We start from the raw sequence: 19,416 nt of genomic DNA on the forward strand, positions 1-19,416 counted from the left end.
ACATCGGTGACAGCATCCAAGTAGGCATGTCAGACAGTCCGTACCTGTACTGGCAGGAAAAAGAAGCAATTTGGAGGTCCCTGTACAAACTGGCTCTATTTTACCTGAGTTGCCCCCCCTCCAGTGTGTACTCCGAAAGAGTGTTTAGTGCAGCCGGGAACCTTGTCAGCGAAAGGCGTAGGAGGTTGCTTCCACAAAATGTGGAGAAGATTATGTTCATAAAATTAATTATCAACTCTTCCAGGGAGACCAGCCTCCAGAACATACAGAGGGACCTGTGGTTCCAGCGGGGACGAATTAATACTCTGTGAGGATGAGGATGTACACACTGAAGAGGGTGAGGAATCGGTGGATGAGGAGGATGAGGATGACATCTTGCCTCCGTAGAGCCAGTTTGTGCAGGGACAGATTAATTGCCAGCTTGTTTTGTGGGGGCCCAAACGAACCAATCATTTCAGCCACAGTTGTGTGGCAGACCCTGGCGCTGAAATGATTGGTTTGTTAAAGTGTGCATGTCCTGTTTATACAACATAAGGGTGGGTGGGAGGGCCCAAGGACAATTCCATCTTGAACCTCTTTTTTTTCTTTGCATTATGTACAGTTTGGGGCCTAGTTTTTCAAACTGCCATCCTGTCTGCCACTGCAGTTTCACGCCTAGATGGGTCACGTGTTTGTGCCGCCCATTCGTGTCGCTTAGCATAGTCATCCAGCTACCTCGGTGCAACCTTTTGGACATAAAAACACTATTGTGAGGTGTGAGGTGTTCAGAATAGACTGGAAATGAGTGGAAATTAAGGTTATTGAGGTTAATAATAGCATAGGAGCAGAAAAACCTACAAATTCTGTGATTTTAGCTGTTTTTATGCTTTTTTTCAAAAAAATACAGATCCAAAACACAAAACCCAGAACCCAAAACACGGAAGGGTGGTTTTGGCAAAACCAATCCAGATCCAAAACACGAAGAAAGATCCAGATCCAAAACACGAAAAGTGGCCGGTGCACACCCCTACTACTAATACACCCTCACACCTACCCTACTCCCATCTGTACTACTAATACACCCTCACAGCTACCCTACTCCCATCTGTACTACTAATACACCCTCACACCTTCCCTATACCCATCTGTACTACTAATACACCCTCACACCTACCCTACTCCCATCTATACTACTAATACACCCTCACACATAGCTTACTCTGACCTGTACTACTAATACACCCTCACACCTAGCTTACTCTGACCTGTACTACTAATACACCCTCACACCTAGCTTACTCTGACCTGTACTACTAATACACCCTCACACATAGCTTACTCTGACCTGTACTACTAATACACCCTCACAGCTACCCTACTCCCATCTGTACTACTAATACACCCTCACAGCTACCTTACTCTGACCTTTACTACTAATACACCCTCACACCTTCCCTACTCCGATCTGTACTACTAATACATAAAATAAAAAATAATTGATCAACATCAATGTTTTGTTTCCGGGGCTAAATCACACATTTACTACCCTATTCCCACTAATACTCCTCACATCTACCCTACTCCCATCTATACTATCCACACTTATGCACACACATCTACCCTACTCCCAACTGTACTACTAATACTACTAATGTAGTAGCCACACTAATGCACCCTTACACCTCCCTACTCTCCTACTTATACTAACTGCACTAATGACTCCTTACACCAACCCTACTCCCACCTGTACTACGCAAACCCTCACACCTAACCTATTCCCACCTATACTACCCACACTAATGCACTCACATACCTACCCTACTCCCACCTAATACTCCTCACAACTACCCTATTCCCAAATTAAAACTCCTCATATCTACCCTACTCCCATCTATAGTACCACACTAATGCATCCTCACACTTCCCTTCTCCCACCTGTACTACCCACACTAATACCCCTTACATCTACCCTATTCCCACACTAAGGGGTACATTTACTACAGTGAGAGTTTTTAGAAGTGAAGATGTTGCCCATAGCAACCAGATTCTAGCCATTATTGGTTGCTATGGGCAACATATCCACTTCTAAAAACCCTCACTTTAGTAAACATACCCCTAATTGCTCCTCACATCTACCCTATTCCCACGTACAGTGCCTTGCAAAAGTATTCATCCCCTTTGCATTTTTCATGTTTTGTTGCCTCACAACATGGAATTAAAATAGATTTTTTGAAGAGTGTGCATCATTTAATTCACAGAACATGCCTACAACTGTGAAGTTGTGTTTTTTTTTTATATTGTGAATCAATCAACATTTAGGACAACATAACAGAAACCTTTAGCGTACATAACTATTCATCCCCCTAAAGTCAGTACTTTGTCGAGCCACCTTTTGCTGCAATTACAGTTGCAAGTCGCTTTGGATAAGTCTCTGTGAGCTTGCCACATCTTGCCCCTGGGATTTTTACCCATTCCTCAAGGAAAAACTGCTCCAGCTCCTTCATGTTGGATGGTTTCCACTTATGAATAGCAGTCTTCAAGTCTGACCAGAGATTCTCAATTGGACTGAGATCTGGGCTTTGACTAGGCCATTCCAACACATTTAAATGTTTTCCCTTAAACCACTCGTGTGTTGCTTTAGCAGTATGCTTCGGGTCATTGTCCTGCTGGAAGGTGAACTTCCGTCCCAGTCTCAAATCACAGGCAGACTGAAACAGGTTTTGCTCAAGAATATCCCTGTATTTAGCACCATCCATCTTTCCCTTGACTCTAATCAGTGTCCCAGTCCCTGCTGCTGAAAAACATCCCCACAGCATGATGCTGCCACCACCATGTTTCACTGTAGGGCTGGTGTTCTTGGGGTGATGGGATGTGTTGGGTTTGCGCCAGACATAGCATTTTCCTTGGTGGCCGAAAAGTTACATTTTAGTCTTATCTGACCAGAGCACCTTCTTCCATACATTTGGGGAGTCGCCCACATGCCTTTTGGCAAACTCAAATCCTGTATTCTTATTTTTATCACTAAGTAATGGCTTTTTTCTGGCCACTCTTCTATAAAGCCCAGCTCTATGGAGTGTACGGCTTATTGTGGTCACATGCACAGATACACCAGTCTCTGCCTGGTCTGAGTTTTGGTGGGTGGTCCTCTCTTGGCAGGTTTGTTGTGGTACCATGTTCTTTCCATTTGATGATGATGGATTTGATGGAGCTCTGGGGGGATCATCAAAGATTTGGATATTTTTTTTTTATAACCCAAACCAGAATTGTTCTTCTCAACAACTTTGTCCCTGACTTGTGTGGAGAGCTCCTCGGTCTTCATGGTGTGATGCCTCTTGCTTAGTGGTGTTGCAGCCTCTGGGGCCTTTCAGAAAAGGTGAGTTTATACTGACAGATCATGTGACACTGAGATTTCACACAGGTGGACTTCATTTCACTAATTATGTGACTTCTGAAGGTAATTGGTTGCACCAGAACTTTTGAGGGGCTTCATAGCAAAGAGGGTGATTACATATGCACATGTCAATTTTCAGATTTTTATTTATAAAGATTCTTTCTTATTTATATTTTTCTCATTTCACTTCAATAAATTAGACTATTTTGTGCAGATCCATCACTTAAAATTCAGATTGAAAAAATAAATAAATTACAGGTTGTAATGTAACAAAAAAGGTAAAAAGCCAAGGGGGGGGGGGGGCGAATACTTTTGCAAGGCACTGTATACTACCCACACTAATGCACTCGCACACCTACCCTACTCCCACACTAATACTCCTCACATCTGCCCTACTCCAACCTATACTACACACACTAATACTCCTTACACCAACCCTACTCTCACCTGTACTACCCACACTATTGCTCCTTACACCAACCCTACTCCCCCCTGTATTACCCACACTAATATTCCTTACACCAACCCTACTCTGACCTGTACTACCCACACTAATACTCCTTAGATCTACCCTTCTCCCATCTGTACTACCCACACTAATACTCCTCACAGCTCCCTACTCCTACCTATGCATTCTCACACCTACCTTATTCCCACCTGTACTAGTTTGGTGGTGAGAAAATTTATAAGCAACTGACAAAACTCTTTGAGGTAAATTTACTAAAGTGAGTTTTTAGAAGCAAGTTTTAGAAGACATGTTGCCCATAGCAACCTATCCGATTCTAGCTATTATCTTCTAGAAGGTGCTAGTTAAATGTTAAGTAGAATCTGATTGGTTGCTATGGGCAACATCTCTTCTAAAGCTCACTCCTAAAAACTCTTACTTTAGTTAATGTACCCACCAGTCTGACCTTACAGTATAGGGCACTAGTTTCCACAGTATAACAAACTTCACCCACATCAAACATGGATAGAGAAAGCTACCATCCTCACTGCTCCATCTTAGCAACTATATAGTCAGAAGGGACACTGCTGTCAATACAACCAGGGAAGGTTTTCTTCCTAGCCCTGTATACTAAAATATTAGATACCGCCTTGTGTTACACGGCCTATATAAAATCCTTCTGCCTTTGGTGCCAATGGCTCGGTCAGTGATTGTCACAGCAGTCGCTCACTAATTCTCTGTCCCCACAATACCACCTACTCTTGCACCAAGGTACACTCTAAGCTGCAATCCTTTTACAGCATCCTGTCTCTGTGGCCTTGCATTTCCTACCACCCAGTCATCCAAGTTAGGAAAATGAATTACTTTGGTACCTGTCCAAGAAGTTCACAATATTTGGGTTCTTCAACTCTTTCATCACAAGGATCTCATTTATTATCAGCTCTTTCTTAGGCTGCTTCTGTAGATTAATTTGTTTAATTGCAACCTGTAGAAAGGCAAAACGTGGAATATGTTACTGGTGAATCTTTACCTTGAGTGATGCAACGGGATCATGACCTATTTCTATATAATATTATCACGACTGATGTGTTCAGTCTTTGACAATTATTCCAGACTCTGTATAAACTTCTCAGTCCTCTGTCTGTTGTGGTAAGGCCTAAACCAGCAACAGGAACCCAGATACTGATACACTCCAGGGGCCACACTGGGCGACCCTTTATCTTTCAAAAGGGCTGCGCATTAACCTTAACCTCAGTAATCATTTAACCAATACATTTATTCAGAGACTTTATTCAGCAGGTCCTTGATGCCTGTGCATCAAGGGCCTGCTGGCACTTATAGTCCACCTGTAAAAAAATATTAAACAAATGAAAGGACACACACAGACTGTAGAGAAAAAAATTACCCAACTGTAATATATCAGCAGGATTTTTGAGCAAGAGTAATTACCAGCTATGGCAAACAAATCTGATAATGAAGCAGCAAGGAGCTGGAGGCCACAGGAGAAGGCTCAGAGGGCTAGGGCTGGCTGTTGCCCATCACTGGTCACAGCGCTCAGAGAATATGGTTAAACCATTTTACCAGCGTGCTTCTCCCCCATCCTAGCCAGAGCTATTTTATTATTTTGTTCTACATAGGTAGTTGCAGATTACTTTTATCTGGGATTACGGCACATCAAGTCAAGGATGATACAATGGACATAGGTGAATTGGTATGCATACTGTACTTGTCCTGTAAACTGAAAGGGTTCTCACACTGAGATTTATCAGCTACAATTAGTATTATTTGCAGAATAGACCATATGGATCCATTACAACACAATATACAAAAAATGATTCATCGACCTGCCTAAAATTGTGTAGGTCCCACAGGCGTCGCCAAAACAGCTCTGACCCGTCAAGGCATGGACTCCAAGAGACCTCTCTAGATGTCCTGTGGGGAATGGGTATGAAATCCCGGCAGTCGAGATGCCTGTTATCAATATACTGAGAGCGGCATCCCGATGCACAGGATCCCGACAAGAATTGGGTAAGTATAGTAACCCTACCCCCTTCTACTCCTAACCCTCTGTTCCTACATCCAAACACTAACACTCCACCCACCCCCCTAACCCTCCCTGTTAGTGCCTAATCCTAACCCTCCCCCCTCATTGCCTAAACCTAACCTTACTCTCAGTGGTGCCTAGCCCTAACCCTCCCCCGGTGGCTAAGTCCTAACCAGTCCCGCTATTCTTACGTTCGGCATCCTGGCTGTCAGGGGTCCAGTGTCGGTATGTCACCTACTGTCGGCATTCTGGCGCCGGTCTTCTGGACGGGTAGTGGCATTCCGGCGCAGAGATTTTGTCAGCCGGGATGCCGCATGTCGGTATATTAACTACATCCTGCCCTGTGGTAACTGGCAACAAGACATTACCAGCAGATCCTTTAAGTACTGTAAGTTGTTAGGTGGTGCCTCCGTGGCTTGGACTTTATTTTCCAGTGCTCGATCACACTGAGATCTGGGGAATTTGGAGGCCAAGTCAGCACCACCAACTCCTTATCATATTCCTCAACCCATTCCTGAGCAATGTTTGCAGTGTGGCAGGGAGCATTATCCTGCGGACTGAGGCCGGCGCCATGGGGGAATACTGTTGCCATGAAGGGGTGTACTTGTTCTGCAACAATGGTTAGGTAGGTGGTACATGACAAAGTAACATCAACATGAATGCCAGGACCCAAGGCTTCCCAGCAGAACATTGCCCAGAGCATCACACTGCCTATGCAGGCTTGCCTTCTGCCCATAGTGCTTCACGGTGCCATCTCCTTCCCCAGGTAAACGACACACGCACACCCATGATGTAAAAAACAAAACGTGATTCATAAAACAAGGCTCTCTCCTTCAATTGCTCCATAGTCCAGTTCTGATGCTCACATGCCCATCGTAGGTGCTTTTGGCAATGGACAGGGGTCAGCATGGGCACTCGTCTGTGGCAACGCAGCAAGTTGCAATGCACTGTTCTGACACCATTCTGTCATAGCCAGCATTAACTTTCAGCAAGCTGTGCTACAGAAGCTCGTCTGTGGGCTAACACCAGGGGGCTAGCCTTCACTCCCCGTGCACATACTGAGAACACGTCACAAGACCTACTGTTTTGGAGATGCTCTGACCCAGTCATCGAGCCATCACAATTTGTCCCTTGTCAAAGTAACTTAGATCCTTACGCTTGCCCATTTTTTTCTGCTTCCAACACACCAACTGAGTGTTCATTTGCTGCCTAATATATTCCACCCTTAGACAGGTGCCATTGTAACGAGATAATGAATGTTATTCACTTCTTCTGGCAGTGTTGACTGGGGTATCTATGTATGTAGTAATATTACACTGGGGAAGAGCTATCTGGTATAAGATTTAAAGCAAGGGTATTTATCACGCTCCAGCTGATGTGGAACTAAACAACTTAGCATGCCCTCCCATGAATTTGCCATTTAGACATTCTAAAGCTGGGGCAGGGCATACTGAGACATGTAGTTCAACACCAGCTGGAGGGTCGCATGTTGAATACCCCTTTTATCTAAAAGGCTATCCTTTCTGCAGGCAGACCAGGTTATGATATCAGTAAGCATTGGGCTCTTACACACAAGGATACAGACAATTTGGTTGTATGGATTATATCTTGTGTAGTCCATGGATTACATCTCCTGAACTGCGCTTAGTAATGAATTGAGTAGAGGTCAGTATCGGACCATTCTTCTAAGCTAAGAAGTTTGCAGGGAACAGAAGAAATTGAATAGAATCACATTACAGCCTTTACACCGTTACCCAATGTATAAGTGTAACAGGCCTAGATCAGGCAACACAGGATACACACATGTGCCACAACTTACGACAAGATGAAAATGTTATTAATCATTATTGAGTCTTACCTCTTGACCAGTGGCTACATCGATAGCAGTGAAGACCGTCCCGGAGGCACTGAAAAGAACTTTGTACATTAGTTACGCTTCATTCATAGAAGATAAATATGGATATTCCTATTGTAAACTGTAACAATGTAAAGGTAACTTTCTCTGGCATACATGAGGCAAACCACAACATTTACCAGTATATAATACTTCAAATCTAAGTAATAGATTACCCCATCTGCCTGGGACAAAGCATATACTCAGAAACAGTCCTCTCTAGGCATACAAACTTCAGCCAACCAAACCACCAGCATCATGCAGAACCCGTCCATGGTAGACAGGCAAATAAAGATGTATGCACTACCCCCTTCTGTGTACATGCATACAAGCTTCCAGGAAGAACCTATATGCTGAGAGTTTACTATTAAAGTTATTCAACCATCAAACAACATATATTGAATTTATCCAACCCTGTATATAAACATTGATGTCCCAAACATGGCATTCACTTTTACACTTACTATTTTTACACAGTCAGATGTCTGCCTTGAAAAACTTTTCACTTCAACTACTTTAATCACAGAAATAAATCCACTACCTAATGTTTATTTTATACGAACGTTTATATTATATTTATGTTCTTTGGAAATTTTATAATTTTTTTTTTTAGATTGTATCACCTGTTTTCTTGTATAATTTTCCCCTTAAATTGACATAATAAAAAAAAACCTTTAAGACGTAAAAACAAAAATATGTAAAGTCTTACTGGTTGCTAATGGTTACCACACTTTATGGCACAGTTACCTGTGTGCCGATATGCATAGCTATTCCCTGTGTGTTCTTAATTTATTTTTTATTTTATTTTGTCAAGACTTGTCAATAATCTAAAGGATTTCAGGTTCACTTACTGTAGATAAATTGTGGTGTGAATGTAGTCACTAGGCGCTACCTTTGAAACTGATGGACAAGTCTTGAAAATAAATCACTTAAAATTACATATATACCACTCCTATGTGGTTATAATTAGCATGTCAATGAACCGACCAGTGTCATAGATATCAAAACATGCACATTTTATTATAATAAAGACAATGGTAAAATAAATGAATAAAACTTTGCCAGGGTGGCTGCTTTACCAGATAATCGGTTTAAACGGGCATTGGTGTTAGTATTTTGAAGACAGGTGGTCCGGATCACCTTAGTCCTCTCTGCCACTGCTTTAGCCGTCCTGGTCCACAGTCCCCTTTTTCCTCCTGGTTGCCTGGGGCAGAGAGGACTAAGGTGATCCGGACCACCTGTCTTCAAAATACTAACACCAATGCCCGTTTAATCCGATTATCTGGTAAAGCAGCCACCCTGGCAAAGTTTTATTCATTTATTTTACCATTGTCTTTATTATAATAAAATGTGCATGTTTTGATATCTATGACACTGGTCGGTTCATTGACATGCTAATTATAACCACATAGGAGTGGTATATATGTAATTTTAAGTGATTTATTTTCAAGACTTGTCCATCAGTTTCAAAGGTAGCGCCTAGTGACTACACTCACACCACAATTTATATGCTTTACCACTAAGGTCTGGGGTAGACCTAGAACGTTCTCATAGGCTGCTCTCCTTATGTTAGTGCAGCGCAGCTGTGCATCCCGAAACATATCCAACTATTTGTCACTTACTGTAGAAACTATTAAAAAGAGCACATAAATCATTCTAAACTACTGGCACAGATTAATCGTGGCTGTCTTGACTCTACAAAGGGACAGATATGGATTATGAGTTGGTGACTATTGATAATGTATACTTATAGAAGACATGTTGCTCTACAGTATTATAGATAATAAATACTCACCCTTGTCCAATCTTTTCATACCGGGTGTATTTCTTCTTTGGATCACCTATGCTCACTATAGTTCCTATAGAGAAACGTAGCAAACCAGTGAAAAACGCGTTGCTTACACTCAATGTAAATATATAAATGAAAGGACAATGGTTACAAAAGATTCCGCCACTTTACAGAAGCTGTGACAAATCCCGGGGGAGACGGAGGTCGCCACATTCCCTAACAACTGACCTCTGGCGTCTGATTTTATTCAGATCAATGCCCTGCTCTGTTATATGGTAGGGCTGGGCTCAGGATTAACAGCGTATAAATACAGTGCAGAAAACCATCTATATATGACCAGGGGCGTTTCTAGAGAGGAGGGGGCCCGTGTGCAGTCTCCGACACGGGCCCCCTCATCTCTGTCCGGCGGCCGGCAGCACACTGAGCTGTGCGCGGCCAGCGCCGGAGTTATAGACTCTGGGTACTAGAGTGCACCCAGAGTCTATAGAGTATACGCTGGTCACCGGGAAAATGGCAGCTGCGGCCATTTTCCCTGTACTGCGCATGCGCAAACGAAGGGAAAATGGCCGCGGCGGCCATTTTCCAGTCATTTTTACAGTGCTGGACCCCCGTGCCGACGTGGAACTCCGGAGAGGTAAGTTATACTATGGGTGCAGGGTGTGCGGTGCGGGGACCCCCTGGACCCAGGGGCCCGTGTGCCCAGCACACCCTGCACCCATTATAGATACGCCCCTGTATATGACTGATAAATGTAAACGTGTGGAATCTCTTGATGAGATTATATACACAGGTAAAGGACAATTCACAACTACCGATTGGGAGTTAACATAATACAAAAAACAATTAAGCAAAGGAGATAACTTACGAAGTTTGTCCATGATCTCTTCATCACTCATCTTTGTCTTCTTTTTCTGTCTGTCTGCACCCTTTGCTGCACTATCTGCATCGCCAGCAGGGGGAGGAATTGGGTCAATCACAGATCGTGTGTACATCTGTAAAGAGGAGACGGAAGATACAGAGGATTATAAAGGTGTTTTACTTCTCTAAATACAACAAAAGTATACCGTATTTTACAGGGGAGTATCAACAATGCCCAAGGGGGCCTGTGTGCAGTGGGCCCCCTCCTCTGAGCAGTGCCCACCAAGATCCGAATCTTACCTTGTCCGGCGCCTCCTCCATGGTGCCATCTTCCCAGTGATATTCAGGAAGAGGGCATATGCACAATATCAGAGTCTCTGCTTTCACTGAGCAGAAAGTCTTCCTGGAGAGGTCACTGGGAAGAAGGTGCCACTGAGGAGGGGGGACCCACTTGCTGGCACAAGGGCAGTATACTATGGGTGCAGGGCCCATGTGCACCGCACACCCTGCACCCATTATAAACACGCCTATGGTATTATACCAGAATCTGCGCTACTGTGAAGAACTACTATGCCACTCTATACTGCTGCTGATGTGTGTCTAGAATGTCAGACAGATGCGACAACAGAACACACTGCACCAAAGAAAGTGCGATTATCATCTTTAAGAAAGGACATTCAATCATAAATCCAGGAATTGTTACTTTTACTGTGCTTAGTATGAGCTTAGTATGAATAGCAAATCAGTATTAGTCACATGTAATTAACATATTCCGGACTGCTGTGGATACATTTATGACAACAAACATATAGGGATACAAACTGTTTATGGGTAAACAAGGAACTATACAAGGCTTGATAAGCTTTCATTTTTTTTTTTTAAACTACGAGGAGCTTTTAGGAGTCGCACTTTAATAAAACGTTTTCCCCAATTTGATTATTAGCAGAACCAATCCACTTTATTCTATCAGCATCAAGCTGGGAAACTGCTCAGGACCCTATTTCTTAATGTTTCACAGAGAATCGTGGGCCAATCAGGTGCTGACATTCTGGTCAACTCTCTCAAACACTTTACATGGTCTCCAAAGAGACGTCTGGTAACGGCCACATGTCCATAGGATTGTTCACGGTGAGAGCAGTAAAGATATGAAATCATTCCCAGAAATGTTTTAACAGTCTAAACACATAGGGGGTCAATTCTATTAGATGCAAGGAGGGCGAGTTGCAGCTGCAACTGCATAGATTTGCAAACTACAGCATCGCAAACCACCGCCACCCCCTCCCCTCGCAGCCCAATCTCTCTCCAAACTCGCTGCTTTTTGCACATAGCCCTATGGTGCGGAGAACAAAATCCAGAGAGTCTGGCATGTACCATAAGTGCCCACATATAGGAGATTCGCAGCTAATAGGATCGACACCAATGCTTTCCTGGCATTTACATATACACAAAAACAGCGTCACAATCAGGAAGTTTCTTACAGATTTTGTATGTTCAGGTCGTGGAGCAATAACTGGAGGAGTCGGATCATCTTCATCATCATCTGTCGCTGTCCTTGTAGGTTCAGATCCTTTTGCATTTGGCTATAAAAAGCACCATATACATATAGTTAAGTCTATGCTCATTGATGGACTGGACAGCTTCAACTAAAAGAGAATGTGGACAAAGTGTTACTTACAGCTGGTGACGCACCAGAAGGGAGGCCATCTTTATCTACAGAGGAGACAGGAAAATACTGGCATGTGATGAAGTGTCATTGCCTAGTGGAATAGTCTACTGTCAATACAGAGAACATGTCAGGAGTTCTGCATTTTCACAAGGAAATCTGACCTGACCTTTGGTGCTGACTCTGGGCCAGATTCACTACCGTACGCAACTGCAATAACGCATGCAATATGCCAATGGTTTGCACTGTGCATGCACCGCAGTGGTTGTGCGTGAACCGGCCGCTGCGATCGGGACTGCAGACCCATCGCAGAGTGACTGACAGGAAGTACTGTTTGTGGGTGATGACAAGGGGGTGCTTGGAGAAACACAGGTGTGCCAGTGCGTTCACACGCCGTTACAAGGGCATCCATAATTAACCCCTGCGACGGCATACGCAGCCGGGGTCTCATAGCGTGCGCTAAAGTAAGCAATTCCTGAGTGAGACCTGATCTGCCTTAACCGTGCGTATGGGTCCGATGTTACCGGTTGTTTCTCTATGTTGCCCTAGTATACGGATGTGAGTAAGGGGAAGTGGGCGTCCTTAGGTTAGGCTGCGATCGCAATGTGAATGCACACATTTACATATCACCGCTGATATTAGCAACTGCATTGCATGCGTATAAGCAGAATAGCGATCCTTGCTGAATCAGGCCCTCTGTTGGATCTTGTCTATAAGACAAACAGCTATAGGTACAATCTGTCACATCCCTTTATGTAACACGATAGAGAATATATATATATATATATATATATATTCATTCCAGACAGCTGTGCAGCCACAGAGTTTACAGCACAAACATGAGGGAGGTGTGAAAAACTGGTATGCGATTTAATAACTGTGGCTAGGTCAACGCATTTTGCCTGTGACATCCCATCCTCCCTCCCACATGTATGAATTAGCTGACTGGAGAGGACCTGTGATACACAAAGAAACAGCACAAGGGAAACATACTAGGATGGCTGGGAGTGCCTCGTTTTAGATCGAGAGAATCTCACTAGAAGTCTCTTGGGGTTCTGCAGTGGTGTATAGGACCTCTCAGGCACAGTGCACGTACCAGGCGCAGAGAAACTAAGGTACTTCTGTTTGGCAGTGTCCTTTGAGTCATAGAACTTCAGCACATCCAGCACAGCCTGTGGGTTCTTCTTCTGCTCGAGTTTGGTGATGTTTGAGGTCTGCAGCAACCGTGCCCACTGCTCCGGCATACCCTAAAAGGCACAGCAAGGACATTTACTCTATTTCACGTTACATTAACACGCTGACCACATTGTTATCTGCTTCGCAGTAGGACTATGTTCAGGACCTTTCATAAATTGCTCTGTGCCTTTAAGTCTCCTTATGTGAGAAACTACCCACATTGAACAGAAGACAAATCAATGCAAACATATGGCATCACAAATAATAATGTTCTAACTCCGGATTCTTCCGTTAGAAGGATGGCACAGAACAAATCAATGTACGGGAACTTCGCCTTCAGACAAGGGAATCAGCAAGGTAGATTATTTTCACTGGCCACATACAGGCTTCTTCCTGCACGATGTGAAAGCTGGACCAGAGGATTACCGTTCACTGTCAGCAATACTCAGTGGTTGGTGCTGAATCCCTACCAGCGCCACTAGGGAAGTGACACACAGTGAAATAGTGGCGATATTCTGATGACATTTAGGGGTTGATGTATGAAGCGGTGATCAGAGTGGACCAGTGGAGTTTCCAGCTAGCATTTATCAAATACATTCTATAAAATGATGGGTAAGTGATTGGTTGCTATGGGCAACTCTCCACTGGTCCATTTCTCCACTCTTTTCACTGCTTGATACATAAACCCATAATGAAATGCACAAAACTGATACTATCACTTACAATACAATCATTATCTGTATTATGGCATTTTGGGGCAACACATACGGCAATAGGTTGTGTGCTTGGGCAACATTAGGCATCGCAACAGAGATCCTGTGTATATACACCGTTACATTAGAGATCTGAGTTTATATGTTGATATTTCCCATGGCAATGTAAATAGACACATTATAGTATAATAGTACATAAATATTAGGCTGATGTGAGGCTACTCATTAGAAGTGTAGTAGAATAGCATCACTAGCCTTTTGGTAATATTAGCAATTGCCATGATACAATGATGTGAAGTGCATTACATTGCTGGTGTGATGGTGCCTGTTGTCTGGTACTGCGCATATAACGTTACCGTGGTTGTCACGTGACACACTTACCGTGAACTCTCCAGTCACCGCATCGAAGCCCACGTGTATAGTGTGTTCAAAGTCAGAGGGCGGGGAGATCTCAGGACGCTCTTTCTTTTTACCCACTGCCAAAGACAAAGACATGAATCACATGATTTCTTCATGTAAAACCTGACTCCAAATTCATTTACTGACATTTATGTGAGGCATTCAATTAAAAAAACTTCTTTAACAACAACTTAAAATGAAATTTATCATGAGTAAATGTACTTTTGATTCGGGAAGGCAACTCAAAGCCAACGTCTACTGCCCAGCGCCATCTCAGTGTACAACTAACAACAAGTGGGCATGATGGAGTCAAATGGTAATAAAGGGGAACTTGTTACTTTGGGCAGACCTAGACATGTAAATGGATGCCCAGATTGCTATACCCTTGTAAGATTCCTGCAAATTTGGGCAAAGTCATCCTACAAGTTTCTGTAACTGCAAAATATCACTCCACTGTAATGTAAGTGTGTTATCAACTGCCATGCTATAGAGCTACTGGTCTCCCATCTGCATCTCTTGCCATTCTGGAAGCATGAAAACAGGATTTTGGTACTTACCGATAAATCCCTTTCTCCGATTCCACAGGGGACACTGGAGTTCAAGACAGTGGGGTATAGACGGTGGTAGAGCAGAGCCTGGCACTTTAAATAATTCTGAAGTGTGACTGGCTCCTCCCCCTCTATGCCCCATCAGCCCCAGTTTAAGAACTGAGCCCGAGAGGAGACGGTAGACAATAGGAAAATGAGGAGAAGGAGAAGACCACAGAACGGAACAATACCGACTGAAGAAGAACAGAGGAACCCTCTGCAGAGAACACATGCAGTCACACAACTAGATAAGGACCCAACAAAACGGCAGGAACGCAGCGCTGGGCGGGCGTCCAGTGTCCCCTGTGGAATCGGAGAAAGGGATTTATCGGTAAGTACCAAAATCCTGTTTTCTCCTTCATCCACTAGGGGACACTGGAGTTCAAGACAGTGGGGACGTCCCAAAGCCAACCTCCCGGGTGGGAAGCGCGGAGTACTTGCCGACCTCCCGGCCAACCGAAACAGGGACAGCCCAAGACTGGAGGCATGTCGTAGAGCCAGGAGACAATCAGAGCTCCTTGCTGAACAGTCACAGACATTCCACAACTTACAGCGTAAATTCAATGGAATACGGCTAGAGAGAGTACCCGCAGATGAAAAGCATCAGAACACCGTAAGCTCAGCCAAAAACAGACCAAGCAAGACCGTTGGGAGCAGAAAACCCCAACTAGAATCCATAGAATGGCAGTAACATGAGAACAAAACTCGAGAAAACCGTATTAGCGACAACTACAGGAAGCTGCAACAGTCTCAGACAGCAGAATCCCAGCACTGCGGGACATCATATAGATAAAAGTATAATGAGACCAATATACAGAGACAGAGCTGGACCTGTCCACAGACTCCTAACAAAGCAAACAAGGAGGCAAGAATCACGACCTAACAGTCGCCCTGAACCATTCTCGAGGTCCAACTACTAAAGGGTTGGTAACCAGTGGAAGGTTTAAACCATAGAAGTTGTCAACGAGTGGAGATCCCACTGGCATGAGGCAGAGGCGGATACGAGAGGATTGAGACTACAATTCCTTCCAGTGGGTCAGACGGCAGTACCACCCATCCTGTCAAACAGCAGACAACTTCCTTCATGATGGTAGAGTGTAATCAGTACCAACAACTGGCCTGAACATAGTATGAAAACACCCAGGATACCCTTAGCAGAAAAAGAGCACGGATGCCACCTCCACCCAGGGAGAGCTACCAATATAGGGAAGTATCCCATCCGCAAGGCTAAAGCACTAGGACAACTATGAAGGTACCATTCAGGTACCTGTCAGTGTGCTGAATTATCAACAGATACTGAACAGGAAACAAACCAGGCCCCCTGTATGGAACATAGAGACTGTCACACTTTATAGTAAAGATGTGCATTAGCCCATAGATGTACTTCAGTCCATAACCCCAACAGATTCCAGTAGAATAGGGTCACAAATCTCAATGTTGCAATTATGCACCCACACACCAGGAAAGCTCTAAAGTGTACAGCCAACTGATTTAAAAGAGCGGAAGGCTGCTAGGACAGCAACTAGGGTGCATAAGAGAGAACAACAGCTATGTCAGGATGCATGAAAAAGAAAGCATCTGCCGAGGCATTAGTGGGGTAAGCCCGCTTACCTGTGAGCGACCAGAAGCCCTCTGGACGCTATGTAGGATGTCACTGACCTTATTCATCTCACAGCAAACCACCACGTCAGGTACAGAGAGTAGCCTTAGTGGCAAAGATCAATGCTCTACAGCACGGACTTCAGTCTGGAGATGCTGCAGAAGAAAATACTGTAGAAACTAGCAAATTGTTAATGGAGACAAGAAGGTCGTACAACAGGACGCTATACCTGAGCCTGTTCCATTAGGGATATGTATCCATATAGAGATTACACATACCCCAAAAACGGTCTGCTAGTGTACCCTTACATTAACACTTATAATGGTGAAGTGTGTATTACGCCCACAATCTGATACAACCCAGGCCAGACCCTGCCTATATCGACGGGTGGCCCTAGGCCTCATGTAAATTAACTAAATAAGCCATGAGGATGGAATAGATCCTGGATTCTCTATGTACTGATAGGAAATGTACCCAAGTGACCTACAGATACCTATTGTAGTGAGATATGCGACAAGACAATAATATAAGGTACCAGAATCGATACCGAGAAAGGTACCTGTACATAGACATAGAATGCGTTAATTATCCCAAGTAAAGAAGAGATATATCCGTAGTGATAACGCCAGTCAGGGGCAAAAACAGATTTCTCCAATTATTAGGAAAATTCATACAAGGAACGGGAATATATCAGTATATATACACATTCACACATATAAACATAGCTGCATGAAAAGGCAAACTCTCTGAAAGGAAGAGTTAGTACCGACATAGTAAGTCACTTGTCAAACTCCTGCACCAGGAGATCCGCACGCTACATTACATATATATATACACATATACACACATACACATATCCCGCACCAGGAGATCAGCATGCTATATCTATATATACACACATTGCATTCCTAGTGTCTTACAAGTTTGTTACTAAGTGCGCCCTAGAGTGTAGTTGTAATTAATAGGTCCCCTGAAGTGGACACTGTAGATATAGACTGATGGAAACAGGACTATAACCCGAGGCGGGTGTAAGTACATATCCTTATATACATGTGTGGACATACAGGAAGGCCCCTGGACATGTATAGAGTCCATACTAAAAGCAATGCCGTAGGAGTCTCTGACTATCCTATGTAAGCTGCAGAACATGTCTCTAATCTATAGAGCCACCATATAATATGTATGGATATAAGCGACAGCTTCTGGTAAACCCTGGCAGCTTTCCAGACGTGGAATAAGATGTATCTTAATGAATGTGGAAGTATAGGAATACCTACACATATCCATAATTATATACATAATATACACACACCACCCAATCCCTAGGGAGAGATGGTGTAAAGCGGAGTTATAGAACAAACTACCAGATCAGGAGAGTCCAGCCTCCCATCGCAGCATCCTCTTTAAATATACTAGGTATCAGACATAAAACTGATAAGAACATATCCTACCCCTGCTTTAATGGTAAGGATAAGAAGCAATATATATATATATATATATATATATATATATATATATAATAATATATACATATACACACACACATACATCTGTATATACACACACACATATATATATACTTAACACATACATAAATCCCTACATGCCTACGCGTACCTACATACAAGATTAGTAGGTGGCGATATAATTTGAAAAATATAACACGGGCAATAGTTAGAAGGAACTGAGCCCCAGGTCTAAACGCAGGGTTAGTACAAAATACAAGTATATACATACATGTGGCTTACCTCCACACAGGGAGACTACTCATGTGCCGCGCGTGGACGTCATTCTGCTACGGTGTTGGGGCAGGAAATGTTAGCAACGTACTATCCCAGACTGATTGCGATCCTGGGACTCTTCCGTTACCGGTGTACTCGCTTTATCAGGTGTGCCCTTCTGGCTCCAGATGATGGAAATCAAAAGATGACCTCAGTGATGTGAGACAGCAATGCCAACCACTACAACGGCCATACGTTACTTCTTGTGTGTGCAGCCCAGCAGCTGCCGGGCATCAAAAAATTACATGAAACTCATGATTGTTCCTCTCCACGGAAATCTTAAGTAAAAGGCGAAAGATTTATTCGATCTGAAGAGAAACCACAGTATAAGGGAATAAATAAGATATAAATCCCTATAGATGCACAGATGCATACCTTCTAAGGTAAGCACCGAAGGCTGTTGAGATTTAACATATGTGCAGCCACATATGTGCATGAGAAGAGTACGGCTCATTCTTAAGGCGAGCCAATGTGAGGCATAAGCCTGGGGATGGGACGCACCCTTGTGCTAACCTTGGGTTAAAGATATGCAATAACCGTCATTTCTGGCAGCAGCCAGAACAGTGGCCCCAACTATTTAGGCAGAGTGATCTCTGGCAGCTATAGATGCAAGAAACACACTGCATTATTCTGTTACACATCAAGCATATTTGCCCCAGATGTTCAATGTAATAAGCCTGTCGCACCTGGAATACCCAGGCGGTCTCCCATCCAAGTACTAACCAGGCCTGGCGCTGCTTAGCGTCCAAGATCAGACGAGATCGGGCGTGTGGCCGTAGGCGCTGATAGATATGTGGTGGGCAAAGTGGCATGGACACAACCTCTATATTAGGCTGTGGCATGTTCCTCCCCGTGCTTCAGGGTGCCTGGGACCCGGACACTCACTCTATAATAGTGGCGGCGGGTCCTTTTTTTTTTTTATTATATAATATTAAACCAGTACACTGCCCAGTTCCGTAGGGGAACTACTTGCAATATAACCGAGATGAGGCAGAGCCAGATCTCTATAAGGACTGCAGGTTAAAGTACAAACTCCACAGTTGTGCCTAATAAGACCAGGTGCTGTAGGCTTAAGGAAAGAAAAAAACGGTAGAGGC

At 43.7% G+C, this 19,416-nt stretch overlaps 1 protein-coding gene and 1 non-coding gene across 2 annotated transcripts in view; both read right to left on the reverse strand.

Annotated features, from left to right (window-relative positions):
* PAK2 (p21 (RAC1) activated kinase 2) overlaps positions 1-19,416 on the reverse strand; it is an 81,289-nt gene that overhangs the window by 18,106 nt on the left and 43,767 nt on the right. Inside the window, exons 3-10 of the mRNA XM_088466635.1 lie at positions 14,334-14,428; positions 13,160-13,310; positions 12,076-12,110; positions 11,879-11,980; positions 10,408-10,534; positions 9,549-9,612; positions 7,718-7,766; positions 4,688-4,800 (exon numbers count right to left, since the gene is read on the reverse strand). Coding sequence (XP_088322761.1) covers positions 4,688-4,800; positions 7,718-7,766; positions 9,549-9,612; positions 10,408-10,534; positions 11,879-11,980; positions 12,076-12,110; positions 13,160-13,310; positions 14,334-14,428 — 736 coding nt within the window. The remainder of the gene's footprint in view (positions 1-4,687; positions 4,801-7,717; positions 7,767-9,548; positions 9,613-10,407; positions 10,535-11,878; positions 11,981-12,075; positions 12,111-13,159; positions 13,311-14,333; positions 14,429-19,416) is intronic.
* Positions 18,533-18,647, reverse strand: LOC148534420 (U5 spliceosomal RNA). Its single transcript, XR_015877656.1, has one exon. It is a non-coding gene; the product is annotated as a U5 spliceosomal RNA (small nuclear RNA).

The sequence above is a fragment of the Taudactylus pleione genome, unplaced genomic scaffold, assembly GCF_031769625.1.
Source record: "Taudactylus pleione unplaced genomic scaffold, aTauple2 ptg000066l, whole genome shotgun sequence".
Taxonomy (NCBI): domain Eukaryota; kingdom Metazoa; phylum Chordata; class Amphibia; order Anura; family Myobatrachidae; genus Taudactylus; species Taudactylus pleione.